The sequence below is a fragment of the Protopterus annectens genome, chromosome 1.part1 (assembly GCF_019279795.1).
Source record: "Protopterus annectens isolate FY-2018-M chromosome 1.part1, PAN1.0, whole genome shotgun sequence".
NCBI classification, from domain to species: Eukaryota; Metazoa; Chordata; order Ceratodontiformes; family Protopteridae; genus Protopterus; species Protopterus annectens.
Window position 1 is genome coordinate 1,523,391,210 of NC_056726.1, and position 19,206 is coordinate 1,523,410,415.

The 19,206-nt window shown below is 33.6% G+C and overlaps 1 protein-coding gene across 5 annotated transcripts in view; it reads left to right on the plus strand.

The window, feature by feature from the left end:
* Positions 1–19,206, plus strand: part of COL16A1 (collagen type XVI alpha 1 chain) — a 3,146,845-nt gene that overhangs the window by 1,886,743 nt on the left and 1,240,896 nt on the right. For all 5 annotated transcript variants that reach the window (XM_044082765.1, XM_044082783.1, XM_044082773.1 and 2 more), the window contains exon 29: positions 8,191–8,244. In XM_044082765.1, coding sequence (XP_043938700.1) covers positions 8,191–8,244 — 54 coding nt within the window. The remainder of the gene's footprint in view (positions 1–8,190; positions 8,245–19,206) is intronic.

Genomic DNA, 19,206 nt, shown 5'->3' on the forward strand with positions numbered 1-19,206 from the left:
GGAATTCACAAAGAAACAATGGAAGGGCATGCATATGGCTTTGAAATATACAATAAAGTCTAGAAGATTTAGAGTGTCTTGAAATCTTTGCATAGATACCTTTATTTTAATATTAATAATTATTAAAAAATGTTCAGTTGTATAAAATGTTGAACTCGGGACAGGTATAGCGTAAGTCATTTATGTACATGCCTGACATATATTGATATGTGGATATAATAGGTAGTTAGAACTACAGTATCTCAGTGGAATAGAAATAATGAAAAGAAAAAGTAAAAGGAGAATAAAGATGAAAGAAAAAGAGGAAATAAGAAGGCAAAAGGAAGAAAAAAGGGTAAAAGAAAATGAGAGAAATAAAAAAGGTGGTCAATAAAATATTCTACATAGTAAATTAATTCCATTTTATTTTCTATCAACCTAGGGATACTACATTATTTTATGCAGAATTAATTATTATTAATCTAAGTTGATAAATAAAAACTTTTATTTTCTAAATTATTTTGATTATTTGCATTCAATATAATTAATTAAATAGATTTTCAAGACATTATATGCTAATTACAGTAGCATAGGGTAAGATTTGAACTGATAGAGAAGTTGAAGTTTAGATAATCTGTCTGTAGGTTTAGATAGGTTAGGAACTTTGTATCAATAGATAATAGGGTTGTAAATATGTTTTGTTTGCATACTAGAATGGTACTTTTAATAATATGTACATGTATCATTTTAGAATTTGGAAGAAAAGTTTCAACATATATAATAATAAATAGGGACAATTATTTACTACTTAATGTGATACAGTTTTCATTATTAAGTGTAGATAATTTAACTAGCATATTTCAATTTGTTCAAGGTATCAAAGTCTTGAAATTAAAATATTAATAAATTAAAATTATGCACTATTAATATAAATGGATTACATAGTAGCATTAAAGAAGGGCACTATCAAAATATTTAAAATTAAATTAAGCTGATGTTATATATCTTCAGGAAGCACACATAATAGAGAAGTATATACATTTGCTCAATAGCTTAAGTTACAAAATTATTGTTTCTTCCTGTATTGATAAAGAAGAGGAATGACTATTTTATGGAAAAGGCAGAAGTTATGCCAAAGATCTTGGCTACATTTAAAGACTGCAAATACATATTTTCAGCTGTAGTTATTCAATATAATAATAGAGTATATACATTGGTTAACTTTTATTGGATACCAGGATTGGGCATAAATACAATTAAGGATTATCTTGAAATTTTGCAAAGTATTTGGAAGGGTAGTCTTATTATGGTTGAGTATTTTAGTTGCACCACAGAGAAAAAATATACTAGTTGTGGCAAAATATTACAATTCCATTTTCAGCTAAAGTGTTAGATAAGTGTATTTTATAAATCACAGTAAACACAGGTAACTATTAGGTTTGTAATATTTTGTAAGCAACTTACAATATTTCAGCAACCATCAAGTTACACACATACTGTCATCAGCATTCTATTTATCTAGCTGAGAGATTTTATATGAGGCTAGGGAGTTCTGTCTGTATTACTTGGTTGATGAGATATTTAGAAAAAATGTAAACATTATATCTATATAAATTAATATGATAAAAACAGCAGTTGATATCTCTACCTGCACTAGGCAGAGGTCAAATGTTAATGCAGTTGAGTTTGCCATTGTGTAAGCTTTGACAAGAAATCGTTTAAAACCTTGTATATAGCATGGTTTTGGAATTATTGTTGCAAATATGAACAAGCAATATTTGACACCTACTGACATCTCTAGGTGTCAAATATGAACAAGCAATATCTGACACCTAGAGATACCAGTAGGAGGTAACTGCAGACACACTTGGAGGCATCACTTAGATGTAATGATTTAAAAAAACATTTTAGTGCAAATTGATTATTTCCTCTCATTTAATGATAACAAAGAACTTTATTTATTTATAAATATTTAACTGGGAAAGTCCACTGGGTCAGAAACCCATTTTCCGTGGAGGCCTCAGGAGAAAAGCTCCACAAATATTACATACAAAATGAACATACAGACTAAAATTAACAAAAAAGGCATTAAATCCATTCATTAGAACAACATCATAAGGTTATCAGGTTCATACATGCATAATAAAATATAATTCACATAATAATATATATGCAATTTATGATATGTTATCATAATGAGAGTATGGGCAGTGTGTGCCACTGTTACTAGCTGACTTGGAAGGAGAATCCAAAAGAAGGAAGTATAGTAGGGCAAGATGTGATATTTGCTTGGAGGTAAAGAAGTGATGGTATGAGTAGAAGAAATAGGCAGTTTGGTGCTACATGTTGGTATGGTGACAAAGATATGGAAGCAGAAATACAGAGGTATATAACATAAGGTATGATGACACAGTAATGCTTGTAGGATGAAGGAATTACAAAAGGTAAGAAAGATTCTATGGGACACTTTCAAAAATTCATATCGCAGAAAAAAAATGGGGAAATGGTCATATAATACTAAGACAGAAAAATAGTTGATATACAAAAAGAACTTAAAATTTGAAGAGCAAATAAAAGAAAATATAATAAAAGTGAACAAATTATTAAAGTCACAATAACAAAATATTTTGTATCATAAAGCTGAAATAGGTTTAGAAAAAGTCAAGATACAAAACTGTGCAGTGTCACTAAAAAATAGATATGTTAGCTAAAAGAAGCAAATTAATGAATAAAAAGTTCAAATAAATACTATACTAAAACCAGTGACAAAAATAAAACTGATATAGGAGAAATGCTTTTTTAAATTGTTAAATAATTTTAGGAGAAAAGAAATATTAATAAAACTCATATCAGTGATACTGTACTAGATGAATATTTATAGAAGAATGTTGCTATGAAATTAAAAGAAGAACAGATAGAGAAATATTGAAAAAGACATTAAAGAGGCAATAAAAAAAATAAGAGCAGAAAAGCTGTAGGATTTCATGGATTATCTGTAAAAATGTGTAAGGTATTACCAAATAATAATGGAAGATGTTTTTAAACTAATGCTAAACCTTAAAATAATTACTCTGTCATTGAAATATACCATTGAAATATACCATAATTTATTCAATTATTAAGCAAGTAAGAGATAAAAATAAAGTTAGTTAACACTTATATACCAATTTCATTATTAAATGTTGACTATAAAAATTGTACAATATTATTTAACAGATTTTGAGAAATTATAGATATGCTTATAAGTAAAAATCAAAACTGACTTTATTACAGACTAATATTTGATTGTATTAGAAGAATAATCACAGTAGTAGATCTAGCAAATAACTATAAAATAAAACTACCTTTGATTAGTTTAGATATTGAAAAATCACTTGATTCAATTGAATAGAAATATTTATTTAAAATATTAACATAATTTAAATTTCCAGAAAGTTTTGTAGATTTAATTAAAAATCTTTACATAGGCTCTAGAGAATTTGGAAAATAGGTTTGTTTATTTCACAGGAAGAATACAAAACACTGCCTTAAGAGATTTCACAGGAAATCCTTACATCTTAAATGTACAAGGCAAGGATGTCCATTGTCCCCATTATAATATGCCTTAATAAAAGAACCATTTATTAAAAGTATTAAACATAATATAAATGTAGTTGGTTTTGAGATTAACAAAGATTGTTCAATCTAAGATGCAGTTATTTGCTAATAGCGTTGTATTACCAGTAGGTGATATCAACAAGTCAATCCCTAAAATTAATAAGGAATTTGATTGGTTTAAATTAATTTCTTCAATGCATATTAATCATAATAAATATGAAGTTATTTTATTTAATCAAACTGTAGATGCAAATATTAAAATATAATTTTGATTGTAATAAAAATGTCAAATACTTAGGAAAAATATTTACTCAGACATTAATTTAATTATTAAATTTAACATTATCAGTATTTATCAGTATTTTTGATGAAATAAAATCTTTACTCTAACAATGGAATGCATATTTCTTTACATTTGAAGAAATATTGATGCTGATAAAAATTGTTTTACGTGAAATATTGTGTATAATACAATCAACTGATATGTTTCCAGATAAGCTAATAAAAATTAGAAAAAAAATGATAATTTTCTTTTTGAAGTCTCCAATATAACCAAAAATTGCATATAAATATCAGATAAGGATTTGGGATCATAGAGAGAGAGAGAGAGAGAGAGCGAGAGATGTTTTCCAGATTTAAAATCCTATTCCTTAGCCACAATTCTAAATAAGATTACACTTTCGTTAAGTCCACATTATACAAGTAAATGGAATAGTTTACACAAACAAATTATTAAAAAAATCATATACATATATTGATGTACATAAAGATGAAATAATAAGTAATAAATGGTTATGATTATTAAAAATTATATAGATGGGGATATAAAAGTAAAATTGGATACAAGTTATACAATGAATATATTGAAGACTTTTAGAAACTATTTGTTAAAGTTTCCCAACACTTAAACATGGAAGTTTATATAATTCCCAGTTGCATACACACCAGGATTCATACAAAGTCAAAACCTTAATAACATGCTACTTCTTAAAAATGAAAATATAACACTTTGGTATGATTGTTTAGATAAAGCTTCATTGTTAACATTAGAACAAATTGTGAAAATATAGTATGGATAGTATACATAAATTAATGTTACATAGTATACTTGAAAAATGTAAAGGTCAAGTTGTGCTATATGAATGATAATCAAAAACATATATTTCCTAAAATATTAAAATACTTAATTTCTGTTATTCAAGAAAATGTTACATTTAAAGGGGGTCTCTCTCTAAAGCCTACAAAAATATGATTAACAACAAAGATAACTTTAAAAATAGATTTTGGAATTTTATTGAAAAAAATAGATGCAGAAGATCTATCAGATGGAAGAAAAAAAACAGAATTTTGATATTAAAATCTATAGGTTTATCTTCTTCTCAAGTTTACATTATAACATTTTCACATGGAAATATATTCATAGAAGTTTTATTACAGCATTCCAAATATCAAAATTTAGTAAGTTGGAAATGTTTTAATGTTCGAGATGTGGTAAAATAATCAAAGCAGATTAGATACATCTATTTGTGGATTGTGGAACGTTGATAATTATTATATAAATAATTTATTTAAGGCAATATGGGTAGATAAATGTGACATTGCAAGTGCAACACTTTTGGTAAATACTCCAATACCTTCTGTTATAAGCAGCAATCAGTAGTGCACTTTCTGGGGTATCTAAACACCTGCTAGAAAAGTAATTGCTAGAAAACAGAAATCTGATTTAATGCCGTGATTCAATCATTTCATAAAATTAACCACTATCCTATGGAATAATGAAAAAGAGATAAAGAATATAAGATCTAAAATGGTATTATAAAACCTTCTTTTGGGAGATTGGAGATGTTAATAACCAGTTTTGAAGTTCAGTTTTTGATGATTTGAAAATACTATTGTTATGTAAAAATAATTTTGAATCTTCCTTTCTCCTTTATATGTATATAGTTTAAATATGTTAAAAGTAATACAATTATTTAAAAAAAAGAAAAATCAGTATTTATGTTATGATTAGGGTACTGCCAATATGTAACTTAAAATCATTAAGTAGGAGTTTAAAGTGTATAAAAGTGAAACTGTACATGAAAATTCAATTAAAAAATATATTGCAGGAGATGGCATGGCTTTAGCCATAAAATGACATGCTGTACCAAATCAAACATATTAGACTATATGGCAGTTGCAGTCATGTTGGCAGTGTGTGTGCTTGAAATTGAAAAAATACAGCAGCACACTATTAATGTTGTTGAAAGTAATGAGCACTTAAAGCTTGAAACATTTATGGATATCGATAAAGTACATTTACTGAATATAGCATGTACTAAATGCAATAATGATAGATTCAATGGTGTCTAGAGAAGCTATGTGCAACTACAGAAACTATGTTTAAAAATATAATGTTGGTCTGAAGAGCAATGAATTTAGAGAAAAATTGTTGCTTTTAAACTGGATACTGGTGTATAATGCAATATGGTGACAACATCTACCAATAAAATGTGGACTTTAAATTTTAAGCTGAAGAGGGGTGTATTCATATGTATCATCTTATTGTATACACATGTGAAGTGCTTGGGACATGTCTGGCTGAAATGTATGCACAAAAATAAAGTATAAGCTGTTGTTTTGCATAATCACTTTGCAGAGTCAGATAAAGCAACCAATATACTGGGCAGATGTTCTTGTGTGGCTTTAGAGAAAATAATTTATGAAAAAAAAAAGAGAATTTGTTATTGAATTGAATGCTAAAAATTCAGTTTGAAGTCAGAATGAGCAGCCAAATATTACTGGAAACATGCAGAACTAGGTTAATATTTAGTGTTATGAGAAGGTGGGTGACAGAATACAGAACATTCATTTAAGCTGTCATCGTAAAGGTTTAGGAAGTTCTAAAGCTAATGCAGTACAGAAAAACTCAAGTGTATGCAGAGTAATGCACTCAAGGAAAAGAAGATGTATTCAGAGTTCTACTACCAAACTACCTGCTTGTGGGAAGGAAGTACAGTAAAAATTATTGTGATTGGTATTTCATTACAAGTTCAGAAACACAAGTCAATTTACAGAGTGCAGAAGCTGTAGAACAGAATTTGAATACTATTCTGAAATGGAATAAGGTAATACATTCATGAATCTGGTGCACAAGTTTATGGTCTGTTGCCCACTAAGAAGCTAGAAGCCCGAGGTTCTATGTTGTTCATGTATTTGTTCCCCTGGGTTCTGTGTTGTCCATGCTGTTGTCCAGTTTCTTCCTTAAGGTATGGCTTGATGGGATGAGTTTGAAAAGGAGGATGTATGCATAAAGGAGGGAGTCTTTGAGATAAGAAGTTGCCATGAGTCATGGTACAGTTGATATTAATATTTAAGTTCTGCTAACGATGGGGAGATTGTAAGCAAAGTGTTTTGAATAGCAAGGGAAAATTTAGCACTCCATATGTCAGGTATAGATCTCCTCTAAGAAGGTGATTGTATACGTGGGAGATAGAGTTGCTGTTGCCATTGGTTTAAGACAAGCCTTTTACTCCTTTAATTATGTCTGTGAGGAATTGTCTTATTTTTCCAAATATACCAGACTGAATGTGAATAGGTTGCAGAAGGAGGGCACAGTATTTTATAACTGGCTTGATAATAGCTCTGTATGTAGAGGGGGCACTAATTCACTGGTATTGCTTGTGATATCATGGAGGAGTGGGATTCTAGCAATTATATGGGTATCAAATGAAAGGTTGTTTTCTGTAAGCACTCCAAAGCCTTTTTCTTTTTTGTCAACTTTCAGTTGTTGTCTATCAATAATATATAAAATGATAGGGGAGAAGTTGCAAAATGCCAGAGTGTTTCATTTTTTGACGTTGATGGTAAGAGAATTTGTAGTATAAAAAATGTGTAGTGTTAAGTATCATTTAAAGGGAGATGGTTTTAGTGGGGTCAAAAATAATACTCATATATAGATAAGAAAATTAATTCAAGTTCTATTCAGTTTGGTATTATCATAAATTTTTATTATTATTGAGAATGTATTATTATTCATGTTTGTTTTGAAACTTTAATCAAAAATATTAGTAACAATATAATACTCATAAAATGTTCTGAGTTGTTGTTGTGTCTTTCGGCTTTTACCGGTTAGGGGTCGCCACAGCGGAACTCTGGTCCGCTAATGATTGGTATTTGATTTTTATGTGCCGAGTTACCAGTCCTAATGCACAACCTTCAATGAAGGTATGCCCATTCACGCATGTCTCCATGCAGAAGATGCTCTAGCTGAGAATCGAACCGGACAGCGTCTTACTGTGAGGCGACAACGCTACCGCAGCACCACTACTGTAAAATCAGGTCATATAGCACTACCTTCACACAAAATATCTTAGAATACCACCTTAGAGGATTGAAAAGTAGTGAAAGAAAGTTACTTTACAAAAATAATGATGTGATTTTAAATGATGAGCCATCACTATCACTCCAGGTCCTGATTGTGTAGTATTGGCATTCTAGTTTTAGTATTTGCTGCTTGTTGTGATGCAGTGTTGAGAAATATCTTTACCTAACCCTCCAGTTGCTGAATGGTCAAACATAATCATTATGTTTAAATAGCTTGAAAATTTCAACATAGATTTTTGCTTTTAACAGGGCGGTAAAGGAGACAATGGATTACCTGGAAAAGATGGAATAAAAGGAGATAAGGTAAGTCGAAAGTCTATTACAAAAGAGAAATAAATCCTAACACATGATTGCTTAATTAGGTGATGATACACAGAAACAAATACTTTTTAAACCAAACTCCACTGATATGGTTTTCTTATTTTTCCATTGATTTCCAAAGGGATGGGGGAGTGAGTAATGCCTTTTGCAATCATTATATTTTCTCTATTTGTCTTAAACATGTACTAAAAGCAGTGTTGCATTAACTACTGCAATAGTATCTGAGTAAGAAAGATTTTCTTTGTTCCAGTTAAGCATACTATATGGAACTGTATTAATTATTCACTGTAGTGTTCATTAGTAACAGGATTATACAGCCGAACTATTGCCCTATATTAAATATATATATAAAGGTAGCAAACTAAAATTCTACCACTATGCCTACTTGGATTCATAATATGCTAGCACTATATTATTAACACCTGTATCTGATGCATCCCTTTGTTTTGTACAGGAATGTTGCTTGCACCCTGAATTTGAAATCTGTGCATTAACAAAATTGTGCATAGATGATGTGAACTGTAGTTAGAAGATCTATCGTGAGTAATCCGTGATGTCTTCCCCTATAAAGGCAGTGCAAGTTTTGAAGCCCACATGGAAAATCTTTCTATTTAAATGTCAAAATGCATTGCAGCTAACAGAGTTCACAATAACATCAAATGATGTATAGAGCATTGATGATTCCACATCCAGTTTATTTTTACATTTTGTATGAACTGCATACTGCCCATGTCCATAAATTGCACAAACATCATGCACTTATTACATTTTCTATAATTAGGCAAAAATAACTTGCACTGTGCATAAAACAGACTATGCACAAAAATTATACTGTTTATGAGACTCTTGTTACAGCGAGCCTGTCTCAAACATAAGAAGTACTTAAGCCTCCCTTAGATATCAAAAAATTACTCTGGGCTTCACCATACAGGAAAAGTATGCAGTGTACTATAAAACACAAACACATATGCATGCAGGCACACAGAGACACACACACACACACACACACACACACACACACACACACACACACACACACACACACTTATGCACACCATTAATTGTATTACTGTAGTAGTTATTTACTATTGAACTGTAAGAATATTTATATATTGAGTGTTATCATTTGACATTTAAGCTAATCTTTTGTTAAATTTACACTAAATAGTTAACCGTATAAATGTGTAGCATTATCATACGTTCTTGAATGTCCTGTGATTCAGGCCTAAGCCTACCTAGAACAGCTGAGATGCATGCATTTATTAAACTTAAAACAATAAGGGTCCCGGCCCAACAGCCTTGGTGACTTTAGATAAACTCCGTTCTAGTCTCTACCATCTAAGGGACTGTATCTTTATATAATAACTCTTTAGCTTCTTTTTCCACAAAAGCAAATTGCTTTAAGTAGCTTTTAATGCAGTACTTATACCACTATCTTCTGTATACACTCTTACACAAAATGTTCACCTTGCCTGCTATATTTCCCTTCTCACTGATTCTAAAAAATGTAGTTTTTAAACATTGCTTGCCAACAGTTTCTGAATGTATTATCAGTTTGCTGGGATGGAACTAATTACATTCACAGTAGAATAAAATGTGGGTCACACCAGAGGAGGTTCCTCCTGCCAGTTCATTGTTGCTTGAATGTCACAGAAAGCATACTCACCCAGATGTGTAAACATACATAACTGTGTGTGTGTGTGTGTGTGTGTGTGTGTGTGTGTGTGTGTGTGTGTGTTTGTAAAACATATGCTATAGCGAGCATCAATATTGTAATGTTGTAATGTTTGGTCTCCTCTGTTTTGCAGTAATAAGCTGAACAGATGTACATGCACTTCTAGGTTCCATGTAAACTCTGATACACTATGCATAAATTTTAGCACATTTATATATAACACAAGTATCTCAGTAACTCCACCATCATTTGGTTCAATGGCTACCTATCAGGACGACAGCAGGCCCTCCAGTGGAAACACCAACTTTCCCCTCTTCTCCCTGTCACCACAGGACTTCCACAAGGCTCCAACCTTGGATCTCTACTTTTCTCTCTCTCTCTTTATCAACCAGCTACACACCATCACTCCTCACACCATAGTCATACAGTATGCAGATGACTCTACTCTAATATGCACAGCCTCCTCCCTTCATGACCTCCACGCCAAAACACAAGAATCATTTCTATCCATTGAATCATGGATCGCCAACTCTCAGCTTATATTAAACCCCAACAAAGCAAAGCTCCTTCTCTTCTGTCCAACAAAATCCACCTCATCTTCCCAACCATTCATCATTCTATCCAAAAATAAAACTGCTCTCACCCCATCAACTCATACCAAGTTATTAGGCATAGAAATTGACAGCAACTTAAGTTTGATATACACAATAGTGCAAACCATTAAGAAGACTCACAAAAATCTAGGTCTCCTATATAGAAACAAACAATTCCTAACACACGCACAAAAGTTACTATCTCTTGTACTCATCTCTTATCTATCCTATATGCTTCCCCAATCCTAACCAAGCTCCGCATGACTGAACTAACCAAGCTTGAATCTTGTTATAAATTGCTGGGTTTGCCACAGGTGCCTCTTACAGGCCACGTCACTGCTCAGCTCTACAGCAGTTATAATGGCTAGAACTCCCTAAACTACTACACTTTATCCAGTTAACCTTTGCCTATAAAATACTGCATCAATCAGACAAGACCCCTGCCCTCTAAAATCTATTGCAACCTTACTCCTCTCAACCCCTCCAATCCAGCTCTAAAGCAGTTATAATGGCTAGAACTTCCTAAACTACTACACATTATCCAGTTAACCTTTGCCTATAAAATACTACATCAATCAGACAAGACCCCTGCCCTCTAAAATCTATTGCAACCTTACTCCTCTCAACCCCTCCAATCCAGCTCTAAAGCAGTTATAATGGCTAGAACTTCCTAAACTACTACACATTATCCAGTTAACCTTTGCCTATAAAATACTACATCAATCAGACAAGACCCCTGCCCTCTAAAATCTATTGCAACCTTACTCCTCTCAACCTCTCCGATCCAGCTCTAAAGCAGTTATAATGGCTAGAACTCCCTAAACTACTACACTTTATCCAGTTAACCTTTGCCTATAAAATACTGCATCAATCAGACAAGACCCCTGCCCTCTAAAATCTATTGCAACCTTACTCCTTTCAACCCCTCCGATCCAACAACAAATTCCTTCTGTTCAACACCAAAACAAATAATATAGCAGAGGAATCACTCTTTTCTAACTACATTCCCAAAATTTGGAACAAACTGCCCACCCATATTACTACCTGCAGCTCTATAACTCAGTTTAGAAAACACCTAAAATCACACCTGAAAGATACCTGGCTTTGCTCCTGTAACAGTCCGGGATAGACCTCCAAGGTATAACTCTACCTATCTACTCATTCCTTGATGTCCCTTCTAATCCTTTCAAATCACCTCTCCTGACTTTATTCTCCTCAGTTGCTTTTTCTGAATTATGAATAATTACGTATGTACTTACTAGTGTTGGAGGGGCAGCATCTACATTACCCACCTATGCAATATATCACTCATCCTGAATAATGTCATTTTTATCTGTATGCCTCTTTACAGTGTTCATATTTCAGATTTGGAATTTCTAAGTTCTTTTTGACAACTTTGTAAGCTTTTGTAAAATTTGTAAATCTGAGTAAGCTTTTGCAACTTTTTTGTAAGTTTTTTGTAAGTCTTTTTAATAAACTTGTGTAAGTTTGTAACCGGAGCTTTTCTCCCCGGGCCTCCGCTGAAAATTAATATCTGTCCAGTCTGACTTTCCCGGTTAACAAATGTAAAATAAAATAAATAATAAATAAATGTCCACATACACTGCTATCCTCGACAGTGACTATCTTAAAACTTTTTATTTCATGTATAGACTGCCTCTCAGCTGTATATACAATGCATAGTGCAGGTTAGTCTAGTGACACCTATCATCTAACTGAAAGAGGCTACATCTATGATTTGCTAAATTAAATATGGATGTTCATTGTGTGTATCAGATTACATTTATCCATCTGTTGTTTGGATATTAATTGCTATAGAAGACATTGCCTTGCAGACAATATTGACTTCAGCTATAAACACAAAACTCAGCCACTAAACTTAGCATCATGGACACTGAGTGCAAATACTTGGATGATGTGAAACAGTTAAGATACCTTGTTGCATTGCTTTACCACACTTTCTCCTTCAAAGGACATAGAAATATTAATTTATAAGATATTTAGAAGGCATTGTTTAGTTTTTGTAAAGTACTAACCCAGGAAGCAAGAGTGCAGAACCAAGAATGTCACTTTATCTCAGATAAACTACTGCTTTCCTGCATAAATCTTAGGACTCACCTGTGACATCATACTTTTTCAGAAAAAGTCAATCATACATGTAACTTTATAACATTATCTAATCCTAGAGTACACCACTGTGTATCATGGGATACACGACATGTCTTCCATCTGAACTAAGGCCAGCTGTGATACTTTGTATCCATATTCAGAAGCAGCTATTCCATAGCTGCCATCATCCTCACCCAGTCCTTATTGGCTTCTGTGATGCCATGCCACAAGCTGAACCTGGTTACGTAGATTATACTCACAGCTTGACCCTTTATGCCATGGAGATGACCACATTTCTTATTATGTATTATGCCATATGAGTGAGACCTGAATCATAGTATCTATACATCAAGGATAGGAAATTACACAGCTGATTTGTCAGATGTGAGATCTTTGCCTTTGATGGTATCTGTCAGCACAGTTTGATAATGAACTTGTAAAGGAGGACTAAGAAATCCCTTTCAGTGGAAGACAATTGCTGTAACTGGAATGGGTCTCTGTGACAGACCAAGCTTGTATGTGCAACATATCCAGTACAATGGATAATGTACAAAGTAACCACATAACATTATCTTAGGGCAGAGCATTCATGAGTCCAGCATGGCAGAATTAGAGGAAAGCTCATTACCAACTTAAGCAGATAGGGCATTGGCTTAATTTCTCATTCAAAGAGCAACACACTGAGAAGTGCAGTATTTCCTTATGCTGCACTGCAGTGTCCATTATTAATCTACCTGGTGTGGGAATAGAACCCAAAGTCTTCTGCACCAAAGGCAAGTGTGCTACCTGTTGCACCACTGAAACTGCACAACTGACACTCATAAAAAGAGTAATGCATAAAATTGTCCTAGTTAAGCATGATGGATCCCATATAGGGGCAGGTGATACAGCCATCCTAGTAAAGGTCTGCTTCATTTGCCATGTATTTAATAAGACATACCCTTATAGTGAAAATTGAGATGATAAAATAGTCAGTGTCCCATCTGGTTCACATAATTTCTAAAATGTGGTTGTTTTTATATTCTCCTTAAGCATCCCCTTGGTATACTGTTGACAGTGGCTTGCAATGTTAAAGACACAAAGTTGGAAGGGCTGAATCTCACACATTTTAAAAATAATCTGACAAAGCCAATTAATATAATTTATAAGTTATACTGATAAAAAAACTCTGAAGAATGAACTCATCAGTTCAGTAATTACATCCTATTTTATTCACAGCTGTATTCTAGGGATGCCATCTGATAACATAATGGATTGCCGCTCTAATTTAGAAATTGTATAAAGCCATAGTAATAATAGTCACAGATATTGAAATGTTAAATATTTAAAAATCCGGAACAGGATAGGGGCTACTCAGATTTTACAAGGATTTAACTGGAAGAGCTTGGAGGACAATCTGTCTGACCCTGATTATGTTATTGTTTTACTTCGAGGGGTCAGTACTGCATATCTTAGACAATCGGACACCACTGAGTTCATTGCAGGTAAAAGATTCCTGATGTCCATGGATGACACTAATGATCTGCAAGGATAAGGGGAAGACCCAATGTCTTCAACATAGGAATAGCAGTCACATTTTGTAAAAACAGACCATGTATACACCGCTGTTAAAGCAGCACAAACAAAGTTTCTTTTTTTCCAAGGTAAGCGGTTCATCAACACCAGAAGCCTTTTGAAAAGCATAAGTTACCTTCTTCACCCTGGTAAACACTCTACTCCTACATCTTAACCTGGAAAAATGGGTAAAATGTTTGCAGAATTGTTCATAAACTAACACCACTAACTCTCCTTCATTATACGCAAATGGAGTGAGTAGTACACTTGACAAAAAATTCTGTTTGAAAATAGTGTGCTGTATTTCAAAGGTTTTGCCAAAAACCAAAGTCTCTGACTCTGAATCTGAAGACTCAGTCATTATCCCACCTAAAGTCAGAACGTCATTTTACTTGGTTACTAGATCCCTTAAGTACTGGTCTGGTTCTGGACGTTTTAGGGAAGGCCCTGTACATAATAAACATCCCTCTTTTTTTAAACATCTTTACCGAATTATCACTTAAGACATAGGCAAACATACATTTATTTAAAAGAAAACAATCCATATTACCAACTTCTCTAGTCACACTTAAATTTGCTTATCTCCTGTAATATCTCACTCTAACGTATTTCTTAAATTACTCTGACCTGTCATATATGGCACTCTTCTGTCTGTAAATTCTCAATGCAATGTTTGTAAATTAATGTGTAAATATCAATACAAATTTTATTATATTGACTACTATGCTATGTGTTTACTGAAACTACATTATAAACTTTGTTATTGTAAATACTGATTGCATTACATTTGTTATCTTGGAGCTCTTTTTCCTCAGGCCTCCACTGAAAATGAGCACCTCTGCTCACTCAGACTTTACTGGTAAACAAATGTCAATAAATAAATAAATCTTCCTAGATACATACATTATATGTTACATACTTTTTGTATAACTATCATCAGTCCAAAATTACATACATTTCTCAATCCTTGCCTTCCCTTAAATCTCATTCCTCCTCATGCATGTGTTATTCCCATAATTTCCAGTTTTTCTCTGTAATTTGTTCCTAGCCTCTTCTAAAGTTCCAACTTTCAGTTTCTACATTCAGAACTTCAAATACAATTGGTGTAGACTCTGATTTCCATTTTCTAGTAACTGATTTTTGGTAGCCACTAGAATTAAACTTATCAAGCCCTTATTATTTCTAGGCAGTTCAGATCCTGTATCCCAACTCAAAAAACATCTTTTCCTTAGTTACATCCATGATCTCACCCAGTATTCCTGACAGAGTACTCTGTAGGGAGTTTTTTGAAGTCTGCCAACTCATTACACTCTGAAAACATATGTCCCCACTTACTTCTTTCTTCCTCATTATACCTCCTACATTTGCCATCTACCCCAGGAAAACATCTTTGGAGTCTGCTTGGGGTATAAAAATACCTATGCAAACATTTCCAAGCAAAACTCCTAAATCTTCTAAACTCTGTTACATACTTGGTAGCCATGCACATGGCCTCCTATTACCCCATTTTAATTGCTTATCCAATCTCTCTTCCCAGTCCTTTCCAGCCTCCTTCAATTGATTCCTGTAGAGATCATGCAATATATTATCTACACTTCTAATCATACCTTTAACAGCAGTGTTTGTTCCACATTCAATTAAAACTCCACTAGACTAAGCCTTTCGTTAAGGACTCCTCCATCCCTATCCTCACGCTATCAATCCCTGATAGGGGAGACCATCTCCACTCTGCAGTTCAAATGTTTTCTTGGCCTCTTCCCATTCCATTACCCTTCCTTGTCCAGTCTGCAGCTCCCAATAACTTGGATCCTCCACCAGTTTTCTCCAATAGATTCCAGCCCCTTCTAACCAATTCTACATTCCTATAGCTATCCGTCTTCCGTTCTTTATCAGTAGAAGTATTGTAAAAGACACTGCAGGACTATATCTTCACCCTTTCCTCAATAAAGGCACTTTATATGCCTATTACTACAGAATGCACTATTCCATATTTTACTGACTTTATTGGATCAAACAGCGTATTCAGTCAGTCTAAACATGGTTCAGGAAACATTTTCCCATTGACCTGAATGCTTATCAGTATCTTATAGGTTCATAGGTTCATAGGTAGATACTGGGCTATCTGCCTGAAGGCATATATTAGCCCAGCCTCGTTTTGCAGTATTCACCGCCCCTTTGGTTAGTTCCCTAGGCCCTTGATCTAGCAGCTAGTACCCTTGGCCCCTATCTAGTAGAGCTGTTGGTATGATCCCTGGTCTGAACTTTCTGTTACCCATCCACTCGTCAAGGTTCCTCTTGAAGAGTGATAGTGAGGGGCTCTGTCTTATGTAGATAGGGACCTTGTTCCATAGCAAGGGAAGTCTTTGCGAAGGGAATCTATCCCTCCAGCATGTTCTATTTATTGTTGTGCTGAGGTTTATATCCCTAGAGCGTGTAGCTCGAGTGGATTTGGTTTTGCTAAGATGGAGCATGTTTAACAATTCTGGGTTGGACATGGCTCTGTACGTTAGACAGAGATCGCCTCTGAGAAAGTGGTATGCAACAGAGAACAGTCTTAGCTTTTTCAATCATGCTGCATAGGGCAACTGTTTGAGGCCAGTAATCCTCTTGGTTAGGTACCTCTGTGGTCTCTCCAGCTGCTGGAGATGTCTAGCCAGGTACATTCCAATTGGTGCATTGTACTCAATAATGGGTCTGATGAGGGAAGAGTAGAGGGGCACCATTACATCCTTAGATCTTGATGCGAACCCTTTCGTGACCAGATGGGTCACATAGAAGGATTTTCTAACCACCTTGGCAACATGGTTATCAAAGGAAAGCTGACTATCTACTTGGGTCCCTAGGTCCCTTATAATATTTTTTTGAAACAAACGAGTTTAAGAAACTTCACTGTGTGGAAGATTTTCAATCCATATATATCTAGTTAATCACTGTATATTAATCATATCAGATAATGGTAGTAGAATTAGCGAACTTAAACTCATCCTAAGTAAAAAAAAAATAAAAAATATATGATTTGAAATATTGTACAGAATTATTAAGTATTTGAAAGTAATCCAAGCAGGGTAGGCAGTCTGTTTCCAGTCAAAAATACTTCCCATGAGGAAATAATCTTTGCTTTGTTTTTTCAGTTGTCTAAGTACTCATTGTTCTTAATCATAAGTAATTTATTATTAGGCAAGGTGCACTTGGTCTGGTTAATAACAACCTAAATTAGTTTACTAATTATTAGGGTTGGGACGGTGGCCTAATGGTTAAGGTGTTTGCCTTACAAACACAAAGTGTAGGTTTTGAGTCTCATAAGGAATAATTGGCTAGGCTTAAAATGACTTGCAAGGGCAGTTAATCCAGTACTAATCTATGAACCTAATCACCTCAAAGACAAAAAATACAAGCTGAAAAAACATAAGTATGAATATTTTTGTGAGTTCCTATCACAGAAAGTGTCCCTCAAGATATTACCTGTGAGTCATTTGTTTTCAGTATTTATTACAAAAGCCTGTGTACGCATTGTGGTCACCCAGTAAATGTTCAATACACAAATAATACTGCTTGGTTGCGAAGGACTGAATCTTGTAAGACTGCCTAAGGAAAACATCAAGAGTAATTATTAGCTTCAAACCTGGTTTAGGAAATCCAGTCTTCTGCAAAGTTTTAGCAGGGGAAACCCCTACTAAGTGCTAACGTATAAATCCTTGTTAAATACTAGCAGGAAAAAAATTACTGCTAAATGTTGGCAGAGGTGAATTACTTCTTAAAGCTAGCAGGAAAAATCACTGCTACATACTAGCAAGGGTAAAGTCCTTCTCAGTGCTAGCAGGGGTGATCCAGTCTGTTATGCAGTGCCCATTACAGCTTCACCCACTGCAGCTGAGTTGATTACTTTTTTACAGATGTAGGCACATTCACCATGTAGGTAATATCTAGTAGTTAGGAGTTATATTCAGTAATAATTTGTGTGTTCAATACCCTTACATTCGCACAGCAGAGAAATGCAACTAAATGATAAGGTGCTTGCATTTAATTAGGGACTTTATTTTGTTCCGATTGAGGCTTAACTTATTCCATCGTTTTAGTGTGTACCTCCCAGTGGGTGGGGCTTGAGCCTTTAAAACTGAAGTTATCACCTTGCAGTTCTAACAAATACTCATTGACAGAGGTCAAATAACTGTACAGTTGTGTTTGCTGTCATGTATGCTTCAGCATAAAGTATTCTGATACCTTGCGTGTAGCATGATTTTGGAATTATTAATGCAAATATGAGCAAGCAATGTTTGACAACTAGAGGTGCAGTAAGAGGTAACTGCCAAAATGTCTGGAGGCACACTTAGCTGCAATGCGTTAAGCTTATCTCAGTGTTTTTCTTTTTTTCTAAAATAATTTCAAGCTGGTTTCTCTCGACACGACTGTCAGCTAACGGTAGATATCTCAGCATGTTTCTAGTAAATATGCTAGATTTGTTGAATCTACTTTTGCAAGGACTCATTACTCTGGCTTAGTTAGAATTTTTACATGGGAAATGTTTAGAAGTCTGGAGCATTTCTCCCCGGGCCTCCGCTGAAAATAGGCTCTGTGGAACCTAGTCGGACATTCCCGGTCAACAAATGTTAAATAAAAATAAAATAAATAAAATAGAAGTAAATGTGACCTTATTTTACTCATGTTTCCTTTTAAAACATTATGCCATGTTAATGTTGATGCCTTCATTTCTCGAATGGTCTGCTCCTTCTACAATTATTAGATCCTTGGGTCAATTTTTAATAGAACAAATGAAAAAATTGCCACGTATTTTGATTACTGGGATAATACATTGATTCTAGTGGACCAATTTCAGGCACAGCCCAGGAGATTATAACCACATTGTTCATAAAGATACAGAAAAAAAAAAAAAAAAAAAAAAATATATATATATATATATATATATATATATATATATATATAAAATGACAAAAAAATACTATATAAAAAATAGTTAACTTATTAGATTTGAGTCAATAGAAAGATTTTAAAAAG